The 21,795-nt window shown below is 48.1% G+C and overlaps 2 protein-coding genes across 20 annotated transcripts in view; one reads left to right on the forward strand and one right to left on the reverse strand.

The window, feature by feature from the left end:
• The first annotated feature begins 4,954 nt into the window (after positions 1-4,954).
• On the forward strand, positions 4,955-13,399 carry PRKAB1 (protein kinase AMP-activated non-catalytic subunit beta 1). The gene is made up of 7 exons (XM_026684597.2): positions 4,955-5,214; positions 6,495-6,664; positions 7,868-7,961; positions 9,574-9,688; positions 10,785-10,918; positions 11,298-11,366; positions 11,954-13,399. Exons 1-7 carry the CDS (start codon positions 5,056-5,058, stop codon positions 12,029-12,031), a joined length of 819 nt encoding a protein of 272 aa, XP_026540382.1. The 5' UTR covers positions 4,955-5,055; the 3' UTR covers positions 12,032-13,399.
• A 5,554-nt stretch (positions 13,400-18,953) lies between these two features.
• CIT (citron rho-interacting serine/threonine kinase) overlaps positions 18,954-21,795 on the reverse strand; it is a 98,062-nt gene continuing 95,220 nt past the window's right edge. For 15 of the 19 annotated variants that reach the window (XM_087942729.1, XM_087942725.1, XM_087942730.1 and 12 more), the window contains 3 exons: positions 21,564-21,743; positions 20,020-20,320; positions 18,954-19,383 (listed from right to left, as the gene is read on the reverse strand). In XM_087942729.1, the coding sequence (XP_087798855.1) occupies positions 19,360-19,383; positions 20,020-20,320; positions 21,564-21,743 (505 nt within the window). In that variant the 3' untranslated portion in view covers positions 18,954-19,359. The remainder of the gene's footprint in view (positions 19,384-20,019; positions 20,321-21,563; positions 21,744-21,795) is intronic. The other 4 variants (XM_087942728.1, XM_087942726.1, XM_087942723.1 and 1 more) reach the window with 1 other exon arrangement.

The raw sequence follows: 21,795 nt of genomic DNA on the forward strand, positions 1-21,795 counted from the left end.
GCAGTGACGGGGATGCTGCAAAGGCGAAGAACGGCCCACGCGCAGGGAATGGGATTCTACCGGTTTGCAACGGTTCAAGCGAACCGGTAGTTCCGTTGATGGTTTGGCTCTGCCCATTCGCCCCTGCTCTTTTCCCGTCCTTTATGTCCTTGTCTTGAAGCACAGCTGATGCATGGTGCTGTTTTACTCACTGGGGGTGCAATAGAAGGTAAGTATTATAGCTGAAAATGGGCTTTTTAAAATGGTGTACATGTGCACCAGTGGTGGGATTCATTTTTTTTTACTACCGGTTCTGTGGGCGTGGCTTGGTGGGCGTGGCAGGTGAAGGATACTGCAAAATCCCCATTCCCTCCCCACCCTAACCTGCTTTCCAGCTCCGTTCTCCTGTGCAGGGCAACCCAAGAAGACCCAGCCAATCAGCTGGGCCTCAGGAGGCAGAGAATAGATGGGGTTGGTGGGGCCAGTCAGAGGCGGGATTGCTGATTCTCTAAACTACTCAAAATTTCCACTTCCGGTTCTCCAAAACTGGTCAGAACCTCTGACGTACGCGAAGTGTACGTGCTCACACGAAGTGCGTGATCACCAAACCGGTTGTTACACCAGTTGAATCGCACGTACCACTGGCCCTGCTTCTCCTTTTTTCGGTGCCGTTGAACGGCCTCGTTGTAGGTGGAATAGGTGTTCACCAAACTACGCTGGTGGTCCTGTGGCGCTCACGGAAAACTGACTTTGAAACCTTTTTTCGTTTAACGAGGTAGGCTGGTTCCTGCTGCACACAAACACAACCGCCTTCTCCAGGTGGTATTTCGGAGGTCAACCTCTTTTGAGCTGTAATTAGCAATTTTGACGCTATTTTTTGTGGTCCTAAGAATGGCCTCAGACTTCAGCTGTCAAATTCTCCCTTCCCAGCCCGAGCAGATCTGGGATGGCTCAAGTCCCAAGTCCCTGCTCTCCTCCTCTCTCCCTCCCCCACTTTCTTTGCAGAGTTTACAGGCAGAGACAGATGTGGGGGCTCTACGTGTGCCTGGATCAGGTTAGCCTCCTTCGGGGTCTTAAGGACAGCTGAGCTGCAAAATAGCAGAGACTTCATATCCTGGTCTGTAATCCTAGAGAGGACCTGCTAAATATACCCAGGTATCTACAGTAGACGAGGTGAGAATACGCTGCAGATTATTTAGACCAGAGAGATTTTTGTTCCAACGCATCGCAAAGCCCAAGTTGGACCAAGATTTCCTGGAAGGCTGAAATCTGTCCATGCTCAGAGGTGAGTGGTTGAGTCCTCCGTGTTGGCGTGGGAAGCTGGACGGATGGATGCTCAGTTAAATATGAGGTAGCCGTGTGCGGCGGCAGCCAACAAAGCCAATGCAATCCATAAAATAGAATAGAATAGAATAGAATAGAATAGAATAGAATAAGGAATAGAATAGGATAGAATAGGAATAGGATAGAATAGGAATAGGAATAGAATAGAAATAGAATAGAAATAAGATAGGAATAGGAATAGAATAGAAATAGAATAGAATAGGAATAGAATAGAACATAAATAGAATAGGATAGGATAAGGAATAGTATTAATTTAATTTAATCAATTCATTTAATTACTGTACTTTAATACCCTTTAACACTATTGGCCTCTCTCATGCTTTTGGGAAGGGTATAAACGCCCAATCCAGTTTAAGCTTCTGACGGACCATGCAACCATCCATACCTGGAGACAGCGGAACAGAACGGAGGGTTGGACTAGATGACCTACAAGGTCCCTTCCAACTCTGTTAATCTAATCTAATCTAAAATATCACAAAATACAAAACAGAACAACAGCAACAAAAGAAAGCAGTACCAATAACCATAGGCAACCTGGGTGCCATCCCAAAACATCCGAAGCACCGCTTAAAATACCATGGGCATTGACAAAATCCCCACCAGTCAATTGCAAAAGGCAGCTTTTACTCAGAAAAGCTTTTAACACCATCAAATATCAACATGTCCGGAAGGATGTAGCGTTTCCTACCTGAGCAAAGGAGGTGGGGGTTCGACTAGAAGACCTCCAAGGTTCCTTCCAACGCCGTTATTCTGTTTAAAAAACGTTGCTTCCAAACCTCTGCTGGCTAGGTCTTGTTTCTTGATACTTGTTTTCTCATACAAGCTTGACAAACAAACAAACAAACAGGTCCTTGGGAAAGGACTTGATAGGGGTTGATTGACAAAGAAATAAAATAAAATAAAATAAAATAAAAATAAGGGGACAAAATTGCCCAATTCAGTCAACATCTGGATGAATAACTGGAGGGAAATCAAGTGTTCATAAACTCTCTCATTTGAGCCTGTATTCTGGGTTCAAGCTTCGGGACAAATTGCTGCTTTCCCCCAGTCTGGACAGTCACATTGTCCGAAATGTCCTGTTTGAGCAGGGGGGCTGGACTAGAAGACCTCCAAGGCCCCTTCCAGCTCTATTCTGATTGGGAGGCAAAATTAGGAAGCTGATTTCTGGGTGGGTTTTTTTTTTTTAAAATGCTGGTCAATATAATGATGGCTGCAAGCTTGAACGGGAGAAGGAAGCCCTCCTTCCCCCCCACCTTCTGATCCTGGCTGCACCCCAATTCTGGGGCACGTGGGAAACGCCCAGCCCAGGCTTTTCAAATTTGGCCCTATTAAGAAGAGGCGAGGTGGACTTCAACTCCCAGCATTCCCCGGGGCGGGCGGTGAAACTCTCTTTCCCCCCACCCACCTCTCATTCTTTGCTTGCCCCCTCCTGGCCGCTTGGTGTCATTGCAAGTCCAGGGAGCTCGGCCGAGCGCGAAGCGGAAGAACCAGCAAAGCTCTTTTTAAACTCCGGGGCTCTGAACGCGCACGCGCGGTGTGCGAGAGCCGCTTCCCGGAAACCGGAAGGAGAGGACGCGGCGGGGCCTCCGGAAGCGGGGAGCCCGGAAGTGAAAGAACCGGGTGGTTTTCCTTTTTTGTTTTGCGATCCGCACCGGCGACTCCTCCTGTGGCTCTTTAGCCGGTGCAGGAAGGAGGAGATCGGCGTGAACCGCTACGCCTCTCCGGGCTTTGAAGGTGGCCGGGTGGAAGCCACCACCGGCGGCGGCTCATCGGGCGCAAGGTGACTTCGGGGTTCCTGAGCATGTGCAGAGTGCGGCGGCTGATCCGCCCCCGGGGGAGCCCCTTGCCCCCCGCTTCATCGGCGCTTCCTTTGTCCCGCAAGGAGCGCTGATTGGGGCGTGGGATTATTTGGGAGCCCGTCTCTTTCCCCCCCTCCAACCCACCGCTTCCCCGTCTTGGGCTCACAACAGCCCCGCGAGGTAGGACAGGACGGCCTTGGCAATTCCACCCAGGGGCTCTTGGGTCTCCATGGAATGGAATAGAATAGAATTCTTTATTGGCCAAATGTGATTGGACACACAAGGAATTTGTCTTTGGTGCAAATGTTCTCAGTGTACATAAGTACATTGAGAGCATATGTACATAAATCAGGCTTATAGTGGTAGAATAGTAGAATAAGAATAGAATAGAATTCGAATTATTAGAAATAGAATAGAATTAGAAGAGAATAGAATGTTGGAATGAAAAATAATAGAATAGAATAGAGAATATGGAATATAGAATAAGAATTAGGAATAGAATAGAATAGAATAGAATAGAATAGAATAGAATAGAATTCTTTATTGGCCAAGTGTGATTGGACACACAAGGAATTTGTCTTTGGTGCAAATGCTCTCAGTTTGCGTAAAAGAAAAGGTACATTCATCAAGAGTCAAGAATCATCAGGCACAACACTTAATGATAGTCATAAGGTACAAATAAGCAATCAAATCATACTAGGAAACAGCCCATATACATCGTAAGGATACAAGCGACAAAATTACAGTCATACAGTCACAAGTGGGAGGGGATGGGTGATAAGAAGATTAATAGTAATAGTAATGCAGATTTTGTAAATAATTGGATAGTGTTGAGGGAATTATTTGTTTAGCAGAGTGATGGCGTTCGGGGAAAAACTCCCCTTGTGTCTAGTTGTTCTGATGTGCAGGGCTCTATAGTGTCGTTTTGAGGGAAGGAGTTGAAACAGTTTATGTCCGGGATGTGAGGGGTCTGGAGATATTTTCACAGCCCTCTTTTTGACTCGTGCAGTATAGGGGTCCTTGATGGAAGGCAGGTTGGTAGCCATGGTTTTTTCTACAATCCTAATTCCTCTCTGGAGTCTGTGTCTGTCCTGTTGGGTTGCAGAACCAAACCAGACAGTTATAAAGGTGCAGATGACGGACTCAATAATTCCTCTGTAGAACTGGATCAGCAGCAGCTTTTGGGCAGTTTGAGCTTCCTGAGTTGGTGCAGAAAGAACCTTCTTTGTTGTGCTTTTTTAATGACGTTTTTGGTGTTAGGGGTCCATTTTGGCTCTTGTGATATGATAGAACCTAGAAGGCTCAAAGTTGCCCCCCTTCCCCCAAGCCTTGCTTCTCCGGGCTTCCCTGGAGTTTATACAGGCAGTCCTTGATTTGTGACCACAATGGAGACCAACGTTTATGTCATTAAGCGAGACCTGGGTTAGGTGGGGCTTTTGCTCCATTTTAACGACCTTCCTATCCCCGCCATAGTTAAGGGAAATTCCCTGCTGTTGTTTTAAGTCAGTCACCTTGTGGTTAAGTGGATCTGGTTGTTAAGCGGGTCAGGGGTGGGATCAGCCGACAGGGAGCCACAGCGGAGGGCCAAAAGAGCCGCATATGGCTCCAGAGCCGCAGGTTGCCAACCCCTGCTGGTCAGGTCACAAAAGGGGATCACGTGACCTCTGGACACTGCCACCGTCATAAGTATGAGTCACTTGCCAAACATCTTCAGTGATGTAAGTTCACTAAACGGTCATTAAATGAACCATTGTAAGTCGAGGACTATCTGTCTGTTCCCGTCGAGCCATGTTTTTTTAATCTAAAGTTTGTTTTCCTCTTCTTCTAGGGGTGGTTTTGGCTTCTTTCTCTTACGAGGGCAACTAGCCAGCAGTTGAAATCAAAGATTGGCCACCTGCCCGTTGCCGTCGTTTCAGCCTCCTCCTCGAGAGCCATGGGGAACACCAGCAGTGAGCGGTCTGGGGTCGATCGCCAGGGGGGTCATAAGACCCCGCGAAGAGACAGCCCCGGCGGTTCAAAGGATGGAGACAGGCCCAAGATTTTGATGGACAGCCCTGAAGACGCCGACCTCTTCAGCGCGGAAGAAATGAAAGTAGGTGATGTCTTGCTGCATTAAGAAATATCCCAAGGTGAAAAATCTGGGATATAACATTGAATTAGAATATTGGGAAAAAATGTGGAGGGAAAAATTATAAACTAACTCTATCAGCAGCGTATAGAGAAAACATATACAAAATGTTCTAGAGATGATATCTACCCCCCTGCCAGATTGGCCAAGATGTTCCCAAATAAAAGCCCAAACTGTTGGAAATGTAAAAATATAAACAGGGCACCTTCTTCCACATGAAGGACATGCTTGGAAGCAAAAAAAATATTGGAGTAGAATTCATAAATGGATAGAGGAAATAACGGGGGAGAAATCAAATTCAGACTGGAAACTGTTCTTATTAGGAATATTAAGGGAAAGTCATGCTAAAACAGATGTATATATTATTTTACATATAATAACAGCGGCCAGGATTGTATATGCACGGTCCTGGAAGCAGCAGAATATACCAACTGAGGGGACAGTGATAAGAAAGATCCTGGACTGTGCAGAGATGGACAGGCTGACCCTTGAGTTAAAAGATAAAAATGAAACTGAGTATCTAGTCTGGGACGCCTGGTATATTTGGCTAGACAACAGATATAAAAGTAATATAGCAATTGATATATGAACATGAATGATGACAATGGTGTAACGTTGTTGGAAGTGTAAATATGTTTTTAAACTGTTGGAAAATGTCTAATAAAAATTATTAAAAAAGAAATATCTCAACGCTGAGTGTTACCACCTCAAAAACCAATCTTCCCCCCATCCGTATCTGGGAATGAGAGTGGTGCGGGGGCCTGAAGGTGGAGCTCTCGTCTCACAATCAGGTGGCTGTGAGTTCGATCCTAAGTAGAGGCAGAGATTTCTCTCTCTGGGCACAATGAGAATATATCTGCCGAACAAAACTCAGCACCAGAGTCAGGAAGGGCATCCGGCCAGTAAAACACTCAGCTAGCTCTGTTCAGTTGCTCAGACTCTACCCCGCAAGGGAGGATGGAGTCGTTAAATGATGATCCATATCTGGGAAGGACGGTGTTAAGTCAGCAATCACGTGACTGTCTTGGGCCTGGTTTTATGTCCTTTTCCTGTCAATCATTAAGCAGAATATCATGTGATTCCTGTCTGTGATCTTCCTTTGCCTGCTTGAGTTCCTTGCGTCTTTAGTGGGGAGGACGCATAGCAAGGCCTTCGACGCAACCATGGGTTTCCCCCCCTCCCCCAAGCTATAATATCTCCCGAACGATCCTGGCTTGTTTCCTAAAATCTGCTGTTTTTTCTAGGCTGGAGGAATGGAGAAAGATGAATTCCTGGCTTGGAAACACGATCTGGAGGTGAGCGATAAGGCTCCCACCCAGGCGCAGCCTACCGTCTTCCGGTGGACCGGCGGAGGCAAGGAAGTTTTTTTATCGGGCTCCTTCAACAGTTGGAACAAGCTCCCGCTTACTCGGAGGTAAACTGCGAGCCTGGAAGCTTCATTTTCCCTGGGGAAGAATCGGTTCATACATGAGCGACGTCTGTTAATGGATCTGTAGAGATTGACGGCCGGTTTGTTATTTTATCTATCCCATAAATATGCAGTGGAAAATGGTTTTGTTTTTTTATTATTATTTTGGTGCCTGGTGTCCCCAGACTGCCCTTAAATCTTGATTATGGGATAGGTTTTTCTCCCTGCTTTATTCCTCCCTTTTTTTTTAAGTTTCTGAAGGAAAACAGGTGCTGGAAGTGACCTGAGGTCCATTGCCAATAAATATGTAGGGCTGCATCCTCTGTTTATTTTTATTGATTTAGCGTTTTATCCTGCCTTTATTACTTTATAAATAGTCCCAAAGGGGCTTTCTTTTTTCAAGAGGAAACTGGACTTTCTGGTTTTTATTTGAAGACGTTTCCTGTCTCATCCAAGAAGCTTCTTCAACTCTGACTGGATGGTGGGGAATGGAAGGATTTATACTCCTTGCAGGCAGCTGGTCATTTGCATTTCTTTTAGGGGGTCCTTGAGGCCGCTTGGAGGCTTGTCTGTGTCCTCAGGGTCAAAGAGGCCATCGATGTCCGAATTGAACAGCCCTCTCTCAACAGAAGGGGAGGGAATACAACATCAACTATCTCCAGTCTACCACATAGTCCTTTCAGCAGTTCCAAGAAGGCTCCATGCGCATTTGCACCACTCAGGTGACCCTGAGGACACAGAGAAACCTCCAAGTGGCCTCAAGGACCCTCTAAAAGAAATGCAAATGACCAGCTGCCTGCAAGGAGTATAAATCCTTCCATTCCTCCACCATCCAGTCAGAGCTGAAGAAGGTTCTCGGATGAAGAAGCGAAACGTCTTCTGCAGAAAAACCAGAAACTCCAGTTGCTTCTTTAAAAAAAAAAGCACCTTTGGGACAACTGTGATCTGGATGGCTGAGAATTCCCATAAACATTTATAAGTCACTCAAGGCAGCAGACCGTGTCTAATACTCCTTTCCTCTTTATTGTTCCCACAACAACAAGGTAGGTTGGACTGGGACCGGCCCCCAAACCCTCCAGCAAGGTTTGTCGGGCTTAACGTTATTCTCTTGTGATGAGTCCTTCCCCCGAGTCGGTTGCAATGGAATGGCTGAATTGGGCCTTTAATGGGTGTTAATGGGCTGTGTCTTTTCTCCCCCGCTTGGCGCAGCCATAACAATTTCGTCGCGATCCTTGATCTTCCGGAAGGCGAACACCAGTACAAGTTCTACGTGGATGGACAGTGGACGCACGATCCTTCCGAGGTGAGGGTTTGGGTTTTGTTTTTGTTTTTTCAAATTCAGCGATCTGGTTCGTTTTTTTGTGCCCTGGGAATGAATAAACGGATTTCTTGGCCTTTGATGGCTGGCAGTTGAGCTTCTTCCCAGCTCCTCTGCTCTTCCTGAGTTAAACTTTTCTGGTTATTTGGGTTGGGGGAAATAGCAACAGTGGTCCAGCCACTCCTGCCATTTATGTATCTGGAGCGATAAATGTGTAAACGGTCTATTCCGGCACAAAAGTGTTGTGGTTCGCCGGCAGCCAGTGCAGACTGCAGCGGAATCGGGCAGTGGGGAAGAACGGGGACCAGTCCGGGAATCTGGAGAGGACTTGGACGAGGGTCCTGCATCTGATGCAGAAATGGGGCCAGGACCATCTGTGGGAGTGGGACGCTGACTCCAGAGCCTCTGGAGTCTGGCAGCAGCGAGGAAGAGGAACAAGGGGAGCCTGTTTCCAGTGCGCGTATGCACAGAGCTGCTAGAAGGGGAGAGCAGCTGAGACAAAAGGGCGACTCGGGAGTAAGGCTGGGAGGTGATTGGCCCTCCCCTAAGGTATAATAGACAGGCAAAGGTGAAGAAACCTTTGCAGGAAGCAAAGTTGTTCGCTCTGTTCGGATTAAACTTTGAAGCTCCATGTGGACTTTGTACTTCGGTTGGTTTTTTATAATTCATTTGGCACTCTGGTTGTTGGCAGGCATTCAAAGGAGAGAAAGGTGGGTGCTTATCTCGAGGGACTGTTTGGGACTTGTTATGGGCTGGGAATGCACATAATTCCCAGCGTTGAAATAAAACAAGAGTTGTTTGGACTAAGCGTGTGCTTAATTACGGTCTCAGGAAGCCTGGGTCAGAACAAAAATTTGTAGCCTGATGGGCTTTCATAAAGTCGCAAGGAGCTGAGTTAAGATTGTTCGGAAAAGATCAGGGACTTGGTCTCAAGAGACTGCCCCTTCCTTCAAAGGGAAGAATACTTATAGAGTTATAGGGCTGGAAGGGAGCCTGGAGGTCATCTAGTCCAACCCCCTGATCAAGCAGAAGTCCTTATATCATCCTGGACAAATGGTTTGCCCAATCTTTTCTTGAAAACCCCCATTGGATGGAACACGCTCAACTTCCAGAGGCAAGCCGTCCAACTGATAAATTATTCTCTTGGTCGGGAAATTCCGGATTGGATTGGATCTCTTTTTAACAAGCTTTCACCTGTTGCCTCTTTTGTCACCTTTTCCATATGCTCAGGGAATCTTAAGCTGAGCTTTCCATTTCAATGGCTAATATTTGGGGAGGTAAACATAATTTCCTCCCTTCTCCCCCAAAGTAAATATAGGGCAACTGAGTGGTGTGCTGGCCTAGAGTTGGAGCTCTGGCCTCACAATCAGGAGGCTGTGAGTTTGATCCTAAGTAGAGGCAGAGATTTCTCTCTCTCGGCATCATGAGATGAAAAAAATTCCGCACTGGCGACAGGAAGGGCATCCAGCCAGCAAAACATCCAGCTCCATTTAGTTGCCCAGGCTACACCCCGCAAGGGATTATGGGGTTGTTATAGGGCAATGTTCTGTTTGATCTAACAAACTTCCCTGCTGGATCTAACAATCTCTCTCCCTAGCCTGTTGTGACCAGCCAACTAGGAACCGTCAACAACGTGATCCAGGTGAAGAAGACTGACTTTGAAGTCTTCGATGCCTTAATGGTCGATTCCCAAAAATGCTCTGACGTCTCCGGTAAGTAGCGCGTGCAAGAACCTGAAAGGGAAGTGAGGACAACGCTTCTGTTTATTGCACAGTCTCATCTGAGTTGGCCCCTCGGAGCAGAGGCTTACTCTTCCGAGCTTTCGGACTTGGGCTCGAGCCCGCCCTCAGGGCATTTCTCTCTACTGGAATGTGGTGCTTTGGGCTCTTTCGCGAGTCATGTTTATGTGGTGCTTTCCTATTGGTTGATTGGTGTGCTGATGGCCCGCGATTGGCTGTTGTTGCCTTGGGCTGCCAAGTCTTTGGCTCCTAATTGGTGGTGAATCAGCCCTCCTGTTGACTGACAAGGAGACCATTTCCCAGGCTTCCATCATTTCCCTGGCTGTTTTTGTACCTGCTCGGCCAACAATCTTAATAGCTGCAAACTTGAACGTCCTTGTTCATTCGGCTTTAGAATTAGCGGTTTTCCAACATTCTGGCCTTAGCCCTATTTTTAGCATGAAATACATCTCTCAGAAGTGTGTTTTTTTTCCATCCTGGAAACTACCCAGAGCTACATAATCTTGGGGACCGGGGAGTCTTTGGCAGCCGAGGCCCGTCACTTTTTAAAGAGCAGAGGGCCACAAACTGGTTGAGGGGAAGACCTTCCTTTTTAACAGCCGCATGCCTGTTTTAAGGCTTATACTACGCTTTTCGTCGGTTTTCCCTCCACAGAGTGAAGGAGAAAGTTCCTCAGCACTTCTCAGCCATCATAATTCCCCTTTATGTAGCCCATTGTTTGTCAACTGCAGCAACTTTAAAGATGGGTGGACTTCAACTCCCAGAATTCCCCAACTTTGAGGCTTTCAGCTCCCAGAATTCCCCAACTTTGAGGCTTTCAGCTCCCAGAATTCCCCAACTTTGAGACTTTCAGCTCCCAGAATTCCCCAACTTTGAGGCTTTCAGCTCCCAGAATTCCCCAACTTTGAGGCTTTCAGCTCCCAGAATTCCCCAACTTTGAGACTTTCAGCTCCCAGAATTCCCCATCTTTGAGACTTTCAGCTCCCGGAATTCCCGAGCCAGCTAGAATTTGGGGAGTTGAAGTTGCCAAGCCCTTTATCTAGTATGCTCCCTCTTTCACTCTCCCCAGAACTGTCGAGCTCGCCCCCCGGACCGTATCACCAGGACCCCTACATCGTCAAGCCGGAAGAGAGGCTCAAGTCGCCCCCCATCCTTCCTCCCCACCTGCTCCAAGTCATCCTGAACAAAGACACGGGGATTTCTGTAAGTAGAGAAGCAGGCCAAATGGTTAGCCTTCCTGGCCTTGGGCTTCTCCGATTCAGAGTTGATATTCAGAGGGAGAGGGAGGTGGCGGGAAAGAGAGAGACACCCATTTCCCACAGAAAACAACACCGGAAGCCACGAAACCTGGGTAGGCCTGGCTAGGGGCTGGTCAGGTGACTGGGTGGGAGGGACGTTGAGTTGGCCATGCCCACCCAGGTTGTGTGTCTCCTGGTGTTGTTTTCTGTGGGAAAGAGTTCCAAATGGCTCTTGGAGTGTTTTAAGGTTGCCAAGCCCTGGTCTAGCATGTGGCAGGGAGGACGTCCTGTCTATGGGTCCTTTTTGAGGTCGAATCCATAACCCGAAGCTCTTTCTTCTTTAGTGCGACCCGGCCCTCCTTCCTGAACCCAACCACGTCATGCTCAACCACCTCTACGCGCTGTCCATCAAGGTAAGAGAGGCCTCCCTGGCCGCTACGGGGCCCTTCTTTTGGCGCATAGGTCCCCAAACTTGGCCACTTTTAAGACTTGTGGACTTCAACTCCCAGGATTCTCCAGCCAGCATAGCTGACTCTCTTGCAATCCCTTCCTCTGCAATCTCTCTCCACTTGAGGAGAATCTTTAGACAGTTAGGATTGAACTCCTGGCAGTGGGCAGTTAGCCTGCAATATTGCATTCTAACCACTGCACGGGAAAGGAAGGAAGGAAGGAAGGAAGGAAGGAAGGAAGGAAGGAAGGAAGGAAAACGAAGAGCAAAGCAATAGGAATAGCTCTTAAGACTTCTATACCGCTTCACAGTGCTTTCCAGCCCCCTCTAAGCAGTTTACAGAGTCAGCCTTTTGCCCCCTCAACAATCTGGGTCCTAATTTTACCTACCTTGGAAGGTTGGAACAGCTGAGTCCAACCTTGAGCCTTCTGAGATTCAAATTCTGGGAGTTTGGAAGTCCACAAGTGTTAAAAGTTGCCAGGTTTTGGGGGCGGAGGGGGCTGTTTTGGCAGCTCCTCCCTCTTCTGAACGGCTCTCTCGTCCTCTCTTTAGGACGGCGTGATGGTGCTGAGCGCCACCCACCGTTACAAGAAGAAATACGTCACCACGTTGCTGTACAAGCCCATATGAAGGAGGGCAGGCAAAGCGGACTCGTCCGAGAGAGAGAGAGAGGAATTGCCATCCCCAATGACCCCAGAATCGTCCTTGCTGTTCAAACCGTCCCCCACCCCCCAAAAAGAGAGAGATAATCCTGTTGGGTTGAACTGGTGCCTTCTCTCCTGTTCTTTGAATCCAGATTCAGCAGCCCTGGGTTTTGTCCCATCAAGCGCGAAGCCGCCTGCTGAGCAACCCAAAGGACATCCAAACTGCGCAGGCCGATTAAACCTTGGAAATTCAATTCTTCTGATGCTTCCTACCTCCAAAAAGCCAGCGGGTGGCTTTTAACAACAGCCAAAAGGGGGAACAAGGGCGACTCAGCTCTTGAAAAATGTCTTCATCCTACACCGTTGCCTCACCGTTGGGGCAACTCTTGTCTCGTTCTGTTTTGTTTTTAATTTAAAAAAAGAAACACGCACACACAACGGTTTGGAGTTCACGACCACAGCAGCAATAAGAACCAAAGAAAGGGGAAAGCAACCCAACCCCTGCTCTCTCTTTGGCAGGGGAATTTCAGCCGCCTCGGTGCTTTTCGGTGGTTGGGTGGATCTTTGGAGATCTCCAGCCGTCCCAACAGCTTTATTCCTCGGGATGATCAGCTCGACGGCAGCATCCCGAATTAGTATTTTAGTGCTACCGGTCTTGCAATTTGATAATTACCCTTTTCGGAAAGGTTTTTTTTTTTAATCAATAAAGGCACTATGGGTTAAAAAAAACACAAGAGGTTGCACTTTTCTCCTTCAAAGTTCGAACGCTTTTGAAGTGTTTTATTGCTCACGTTGAGGATACAGGATAACGAGTCGGAAGAGACCTTGTAGGTCATCGAGTCCAACCCCCTTCTCAAGTAGGAGTCTCCTATTACCATTTCAGATAAATGGTTGGCCAATCTCTTCTGAAGAACCTCCAGTGTTGGAAAATCCATAAATTCTGGAGGCAAACAGTTCCACTGGTTAATTGTCCTCACTGGAAGGAAATTTCTCCTTGGTTCTAGGTTGCTTCTCTCCTTGACGAGTTTCCACCCGTTCTTTCTTGCCCTGCCTTCTGGAGAAGAAGTTGACCCCTTCCTCCTCTCTGTGGCAGCCTCTCAAATACTGGAACTCTGCTATCATCTCACCCCAGGTCCTTCTCTTCACTTAGACTAGCCATGCCCAGTTCCTGCAATCCTCCTTCATATGTTTTAGCCTCCAGGTCCCTAATCGTCTTTGTTTCTCTTCTCTGTGCTCTTTCTAGAGTCTCAACATTGTTTACTTTATTGTCATTGCACCTCGTGCAACAAAATTAAACACCATCTTCAGTGTACGTTCTGACAATGAAAATAAACACAAACACCCGTCCCTCACATTCTATATATTGAATTGATATTGCATTAAGATTGCATTATACAGTGGAATTCAATAGAGTTCCTGCCCTGGGATGGAAGCTGTTTTTGAGCCTATTTGTCCTTGTTTTTATCGTCCTGTACCGTCTGCCAGATGGTAATAGTTCAAAAAAAAAAAAAAGGCTGCCGAGGATGAGATGGATCTTTGAGGATGTTTTGAACTTCTTTAAGGCAGCAGGAGCTATAAAGCTCTTCCAAAGAGGGGAGAGGGCAACCCATGATACTCTGAGGGGCAGTGATGTCCACCCTCTGGAGCGCTTTCCTATCTGCCACTGAGCAATTGGCAAACCAATACAGAGGTGCAGTAAGTTAAGATACTCTCTCTGGTGCAGCGGTAGAAGGTCCCCAGCAGTTTTCCATTCAGTTGTTTCCTGAGAAGCCTCAGGTAGTCTAATCTCTGCTGTGCCCCTTTGACCAGGGTTGCAATGTGAGCACCCCAGGTGAGGTCCTCTTTTAGGGTAGCACCCAGAAAACTGCCCACTTGCTCCACTCGGTCTCCATCAATAAGCAAGGGCTGGATGTCTGATCTGTTCCTTCTATATAGTCCACTATCAGCTCCTTGGTCTTATTGGTGTTGAGGGCCAAGTTATTGTTTCCACACCACGAAAGCAACTGGCCCACCTCATCTCAGTAGGCAGACTCATCCTCCCCCCCAGAGATGAATCCCACCACTGTTGTATCATCTGCAAATTTAGCAGTAGTAATACTAGCGTGAGTGGGAATGCAGCCGTGCCCATAAAGAGTATAGAGTAAGGGACTCAACATGCAACCCTGTGGTGTACCCAGTGTTAAGAATAAGGGCTGAATAGAGAGGTACGATTACCTCATCTGACCCTCTGTGAGCGGCCAGACAGGAAATCCATAATCCAAAGGCAGGTTGAATAAGAAAGTCCAAGGAAGAGATTTGGTGTTTTGGAAGGCAGGGCTGAGATAAGAGAGGCGTGGGGAGGGCTACTTCCCGATCCGTGGGTCCATCTTCCCTCCCGTAGAAAAAGCCAAGGGAGATTCGGCTAGTTTTCTAAGCCGGGGGATTTTAGGCTGCAAGGGAGCGTGGGAATGGCTAGGGTGAGAATTTCAAAGGGCAGAAGGTGGAACTACAAAGGACTGGGATAATGGCCAAGGAAAAACTTCGCTCCCTCACGATTTTGTGCTTTGAGGGGAAATTAATAATAATAATAATAATAATAATAATAATAATAATAATAATAATAATAATAATAATAGCTGTCCTCGGCTTACGACCACAATTGAGGCCAAAAGGTTTTCTTGCTAAGCGAGACATTAAGTGAATTTTGCCTTACTTTGCTTTCCTGCCATCGTTGTAGTTGTTAAATTAGTAACCCTAGGTTGTTAAGCGAATGTAGCTTCCCCGTTGACTTTGCCCATCAAGTGGTCTCCAAAGGGGAATCATGTGACACTGGGACCATCATAAATACAGTATGGTCAGGATCTGAATTTGGATCACGTGACCACGGGGGGAATTCAGCAGCGGTCGTTAAATGTGGGAAAAAAATGGTCCTCGGTCAGTTCTTTTCAGCGCCTTTGTAACTTTGCTGGCTTAACGAACCGCCGTTAAGTCGAGGGCTTAACCTGTAAGTGAAACACGGGCAGGACATGTTTTGAGGAAAGGGGGGAGAGGACAAGATTACAAGTCTCAGGAACAGAGCCACAAGTTCTTCAACAAGTATATTTTGGTTGGTTGGTTGGTTTTCCCGCGCACAACCAAAGGGGAAAAACAAAAATAAGGAACATTTTGTAAACAAGCTTTGCCGTTCATTTATACATTCAAGATTTAGGCACAACAGAAGTCAGAAGCAGGAGAGAGTGGTCCTTTTAATGCAGAGAGCTGCGTTGCTATGAGCCGGACGTCAATCCAAAGGGAAAGGTCCTTCCCTGGTCACCTGGCCACAGGTGGTTCGGTAGGCAAGGCAAAAGGAGCCAGGGGCGGGCTTCAAAACACGTTAGCAAAGGGGTTCTCTGCCCAGTGGCTGGGTGGGCGTGGCCTGGTCGGCCTCCATGATGTCATTTTTGCCCTTCCCGGACTCCGGAGGCTTTTCCTCCAGACTCTGGGAGGGCAAAAACGGCCTCCGGAGACTCCGGAGGCTCTCTGGGAGCTAGAAATGAACTTCCAGGAGGCCCATTTTTCATCTTCCCCGAGCCTCCACGCGGACCCTGCCCTTACCTGCACCCAAAACAGGCTGTGTGGGGACTCCTGGGAGGGGCCAGCCAGGAGTGGGATTTGGGGGGGGTCCCCAAACTGCCCAGAATCTTAGCTAGGGGCTCTCCGGAACCCCTAGCAGCCCACCCCTGAAAGGGGACTCCTTGAAGCTTGAGTTGCTTGCGTTTAGACCGGTGTTTCTCAATCTTGGCGGCTTTTAAGATGCGTAGACTTCAACTGCCAGAATTCCCCAACCAGCCTGGGCGAATTCTGGGAGTCGAGATCCGCCCACGGTGGTGGTGGGGGGAAGGGAATTCTGGGAGCTGGGAAGTCCCACGCATCATGGAAGTGGCTACGGTCAAGAAACCCCTGGATGACAGACAGACAGACACATAAAGACACGCTCCCTGTAGAAGTTCCATCAGACCCTGTATAAACTAGCTTTGTTTTAAAAAAATAGACCTATTTACATGATCAAGCTGAGCGTTTCGTCCTCTCGCCGAGCGGGACTTGTTCCCGAGGTGTACATCCTGAAATTGTGTCAGATGTTTGGGGGAAAAAATAAAATAAAATACTGAAGCACCAGATAGGACACTGCCAGAGCTCGCTTGGCTGGAGGAGAAGATAAAAGGTTGAGATTTCAAATTTTGAAATCAACGTGGATTGGCCAACAGGTTGCAGGAAGGCGGTGGGTCTAGCCGGTCCTGCTACATAACAGAAGGCGGTAGGACAACTTCTCCAACTGGGCAGACAAAGCCTGTGGCCAAACCCTCACTGAGCGACTTTGGAGAGTTGCATTAAAAAGAAAAAAAAAGATAGTTCACCAATTTCTTCCCAATTCAGCTGTCAGGAAGTGAAATTTACAAGGAGGGAAATCCAGCTTGAAAATATGGAGGAATTTCCTAACAGTGAGAATAATGAACCGGTGGAACGGAAGTTGCTTTCGGAAGTTACGGGTGCTCCCATCCTTGGTGGTTTCCAAGAAGAAATTGGATAGCCATTTGTCCAGGGTTTAAAAATTAAAAACAAAACTTAAAATCAGGGCAACTGGACCAAAGTATAGTTGGTCGTCGACATATTTAAATTTGTCCAGGTTGGTATAAAGATTCTAACAGAATAACAGAGTTGGAAGGGATATATATATATATATATATATATATATATATTAAAAGGCAGTGGTGACGTAGGAAGACTCTAGGATAAGGTTGAAAAAAAAGATTCCAGCTGGAAGGAAAAGCCCATCGCACCCGTGCCAGGAAATATGAGTGAAGTTTTATTTCGTTATTGATTCGACAGGAAATTCCATCACTTTTCAAGGGAAGGGTGCAAACTATTTCCTTTTCCTGGTCTGCGATAATAAAAAGGCGATTTAAAGGCTACTCCGATCTGGTTGTCACACCTAAAACCTTCATTTTGCGTTCCTACCGAGTTGTGGCTCGCCAAGAGAAGGGCACGCAATTTGGTAGTGGGAGCCTACCGGATTAAGGAGGGGGAGGGGGATGGCTTCGGGGCAGCCGGAGACCCCTTAAGAGACAAAATTTTCCAAGGTCTACTTCAGAGGTCTCCAAACTTGGCAACTTTAAGACTTGGGAAATTTTGGGAGTTTGAAGTCCCCAAGTCTTAAAAGTTGCCAAGTTTGGGGACCCCAATCTACTTGGTGGAAGGGACCAAAAACAAAAAACAAAACCCCAAAACCAACAAATGGAAACTGCACGCTTTACAATAAAAAAGTAGAAACGGATTTGATTCCTTTTTTTTTCTTTTTTACGAATATAAAGTTTCTTGTAAATATGTACAGTGTTCGGAGCTATTCTATAGCAGGAAGCATTTTTCACAAACAAGACACGCGATATACACTTTCAAGGACTCGAGAAGCCGAGTGTTCAGGTAATGAGGGATTATCATTATTAAGGAATAGTAGTAGTAGTATTAATCAGTAGGAGGGGTTTTATTTCATTATTTTTTTTCTCCTTTTCCCCATGAGATGCTAAAGACCTTAAAAGAGCTCTTGGGATTTCCAAGAGACGGAAATCCTTGCACGTTTCCTGACAAACCGCCGGAGAATGCAATCGACCTGACCCTGTTTATCCACAACAAGGCCCCCAAACCCGAAGCGGGAAACATCAGAGGGGAGGCCTCTCTGTAGGGCGGCACTGGGAAGTTGGGGTGCCCAAAGGAACCGGCGGAGGCAGGTGGATTTGCTCTGGCCAGCTGGGAGCAAAAAAAAAAAAACAGAGGGCAAAAGCAAACTACGGCTCAAAACGGTGTGTTGGAACTGAGCGGGAGCCAAGAATGAGAAGCGAAGGCGGGGCTGCGGTGGCAGGAAGAAGAGCCACAGTTGGTTTGTCGCCCACATCCTTTCCCCAAAAGCGAGGAGGTGGGGGGGAAATCTCCTCTGGATGGCAAAGAGGGTTCCCCCCTCCTCTTTCTGTGACTTTCCTCGCTCCTTTTGGCCACGGGGTCGGCTTGCCTGCTCTCTCTCTCTCTCTTTCCCCCTGATCCCGGGTTGGGGAAAGGTAGCGTCTCCTCTGCTGGTCATCTCGTTCGGTGGATGGGCCGGATTCCTGGGCCGGCTTCAGGGGCTTTGCCTCGGTGGGCTCAGTTGCAGCGGTGGTCCTCGAGAACCGTCCCATTTGCTCCTCCTTGGGTGCAAGGTTTCTTCCCCCCCGTCCTCCCCTGCCCTTCCCTGCACACCCTCCTCCCCAGGTCCACAAAGGGATGGTTCTCGGTTGCAGCATCGTCTCGAAGAGAAAAGGCTTCGGTATTTCGAACACGGGAAAGTTACGAGATATACAATATCGAGCAAAGCAACTGAAAAAGAGGCTGCGGTCAAGGTGACGGCGGCGCAGGAAGCATGCAGGGAAGTCGCCATGCAGAAAAGCCTGAGGGGAGGGCGGAGGCCTGGCTCTGTGCATGTGTGTGTGTGTGTGTGTGTGTGTGTGTGTGAACGGAGCAGTTGAGACCGCCTCCCCCGGGAGCCTTTGGATGCAGAGGGCGAGAGACCAGTGGGCAGCTTTCATCGACGGTCGAGGCGCATTGGAGGTGGGGAATCGTTCAAAATGGACATTTCTTCCCTGCAACCACAGAGCTGCGCTGACAACTACGTTGTGTGTGTGTGTGTGTTGTGTTAAAATTTGGATTTGGAACGGTCAAAATTCCAAAAATGATAATCCTCATCATCATCATGTTCTGGGAAGCAACGGATTCCCTCCGTCGCCCGCGGTTTCGCTTAGAGCTCTGCAGCGGAAGAGAGGAGGAACACTGGGGAGCAGACAAAAAGACACCGGACCGTTGCTGGTTATACGAGGCTTTTCCCCCAAAATAAACGGACAGCCAAGTTTTGTGTTTTGTTGTTGCTGTTGTTTTTTTTCTTCTTCTTCTCAGTCTTGGGCAAAAGCCCCGTCGCCAATCGGACGATTGACGGGACAGGGGAAAGCGAAATAGAAAAATCGAGGAACTGCTTTGAAAGGAGCAGTAATACAAATTGACCCGTCCCTCCCCCCCTCTTCCCTCCCCCCCCCCCTCTTCTCCCCAAGGGACCGGGATAGGGGAGGAAAAGGGGAAAAAAGAAAGAAAAAGGACACCCTCCCCCGAGGTGGGACAGGAAGGCGGAAGGGGGGAAAAAAATTGAGGGTTACTTGGGGAGTTAAAAAGTTAGGGTTACTTGGGGAGGTGGGCGGTGGAGAATGGGTGTTGCACCTAATTCTGGATAGTTTTTGTGTTCTTCCTTGGAGTTCAGGGTCGGAGGGTGGAGGCTTGTGTCGCTTATACTGAAGATTGGTCCCAGACCTGTTGAGGAGAAGGCGGAAAAAAGAAGAAGAAAAAGGGACATTGAATTTTCTCTCCCTCTCCCTCTCTCTCAAATGTTAAGAGCATTTTCGGAAGAATTTTAAACATCACCTTTTCAAGCAGTAAGTCCCCAGCTGACTTTCATGCCTATGGGAGGATTAGAACTCACCGTCTCCTGGTGATTGGCCCAAAGTCCCCCAACCAGCTTTCACGTTTAAGGCGGGATTAGAACTCAACCTCTCCTGGTGATTGGCCCAAAGTCCCCCAACCAGCTTTCACGTTTAAGGCGGGATTAGAACTCACCGTCTCCTTGTGATTGGCCCAAAGTCCCCCAACCAGCTTTCACGTTTAAGGTGGGGTTAGAACTCACCGTCTCCTGGTGATTGGCCCAAAGTCCCCCAACCAGCTTTCACGTTTAAGGCGGGATTAGAACTCACCATCTCCTGGTGATTGGCCCAAAGTCCCCCAACCAGCTTTCACGTGTAAGGCGGGACTAGAACTCACCATCCCCTAGTTTCTACACTGGTATCTTAACCACTACACCAAAATGACTCTCATTTCCCCCAGGGGCCTGGGAGGGAGGAGAACCATTATTTTTTTCACAATTGGGGGGGGCGTGTCCCCATCCTGCCGTACCTTGTTGACCTGGGCGAGGGGGTCCGGGCGCCCCACTTGTATTCGTCCCCTGCTGCTCTCCTCAAACAGTCTCCCGGGGGACCTTTCTCGGCGGGTGCTGAGCACCCTTCCCGGGGATTTCTCCCTCTCCAGGGGGCGTCCCGGGGACTTGTCCCTCCGTAGCTCTGTCCTTCCTTCTCGGTAGCGGTGCGGTGTGCTTGGCTCGCGAGGGTGGCCGGGACCTTCGGGAGGCCCCGGGCTCGACGCTACCCGCTTGGTTATGTGCTCGTTATACGTGGGCGGGCCCCTCTTGTTTGGGCTGCTGTCCATCCCAAAAAATAAAAAAATAAAAAGAGTCAGGTTCCCAATAATGCAACCAGGATAAAATAAACTCCGAGGCATTTCGCTTCCTCAGAGAACAAGTTTATTAAGGTACACCACCTTGGCACTAACTAGTGGAAAGCCAGCGCTGAAGGTTTCCCGGCTTTCCACGTCGCTATAACTAGGATTTTTTTTTCTTCTTTTCAATTTTCCAAAACAATAGGTCACATTTTCCAAACCAGGATGTGAAACGGCTGCCTGACAACTTCGCTCCTCCTTCCTTCCTCTGGCCAGGCAGCCATTGGAAAAGCAGCTGACTCATCGTCCAGCTATGTTGTTTTGGCTGGAGCTCCATCCCTTTCGACTCTCCCCGTCACCCGTTTCAGCTCCCAATGGGTCAAACTGAATTCATGTGAATAATCCAGATATCAACCAATCCACCACTTCATCAAATTCAGGCTTGACACAAGGGACAAGGGGAAATGTCCAGTTAAGATTGCGATTTGCAGCACCGTGTATTGTCCGTGCACGCTGGAGAATTGGGGAAAGGCAAAGCATACCCAAAGATAAAAATCTGTAGAGATTCTCCATCATCCAGGTGTCCCAAAGATGCCTTTTTTTTCAGGGCCACTGCACTTTCTTGTTTTTTTTTTCTTTTCTTTTGAAGACCTTTCACTTCTCATCCGAAAAGCTTCTTCAGCTCTGACTGGATGGTGAGGAATGGAAGAATTTATTATGTTCCTTGCAGACAGTTGGTCATTTGCATCCTTTTAGAGGGTCGTTGAGGCCACTTGGAGGTTTTATCTGTGTCCTCAGAGTCACCCTTAATAATGCTCTGGGGTCCCTGTAGTCTGCAATTTTTTTCCTTTGTTCAAAGGGTGTTCATCCCAAATTTTATAGCAACAGATATGGCTATAAACCTCCACGTGGTCTCAACGACCCTCTAAAAGGATGCAAATGACCAGCTGTCTGCCAGGAATATAAATCCTTCCATCCCCCACTATCCTGTCAGAGCTGAAGAAGCTTCTTGGATGGGAAGCAAAACGTCTTCACAAGAAAGAAACGAAGTCCAGTGGCCTCCTGAGAAAGCCGCTTTGGGACACCCAAAGACAGGTGCTTCCCCGATCCCTGCCATGCCCCCTTCCCATCCCACCTGCCCAATTGCAGAGCCCCTCTCAAGCCCCCCACCTTTTAGCTAGAAGGCATCCCGGATTCTCCCTCGAAGCTGGAATGCCGCTTCTTACCTGCGGGTGGTGGAAGAGCCCCGATGATGCTCGTTGTTGGATTCTTTCACCAAATTCCCTTTGCAGCAAATGACTCTCAGTTTGTCCTGGTAGGAAGAGGCCAGGTAAATGGCTCCGGAGGAGATGGCCGGGCCCAGGTAACGAGGGCTCGGGATGTCCAGGTGGGCTCGGGCTGGGATGCTGGCAGCCGGGGAGGAAAGAAAGATACTCTTTAGATGGGGGTGGGTGGGTA

This window comes from Notechis scutatus, chromosome 13 (assembly GCF_049901735.1).
Source record: "Notechis scutatus isolate UNSWTSFEM ecotype Mainland chromosome 13, rNotScu1.2, whole genome shotgun sequence".
NCBI classification, from domain to species: domain Eukaryota; kingdom Metazoa; phylum Chordata; class Lepidosauria; order Squamata; family Elapidae; genus Notechis; species Notechis scutatus.

What these genes read in the sequence shown, in the direction of transcription:
- PRKAB1 (XM_026684597.2), top strand. Translation starts at nt 5,056, where the DNA reads ATGGGGAACACCAGCAGTGAGCGGTCTGGGGTCGATCGCCAGGGGGGT. An exon ending in AAAATGCTCTGACGTCTCCG is followed by an intron (nt 9,689 to 10,784) that starts GTAAGTAGCGCG and finishes CACTCTCCCCAG; the next exon opens with AACTGTCGAGCTCGCCCCCC. An exon ending in ACAAAGACACGGGGATTTCT is followed by an intron (nt 10,919 to 11,297) that starts GTAAGTAGAGAA and finishes TTTCTTCTTTAG; the next exon opens with TGCGACCCGGCCCTCCTTCC.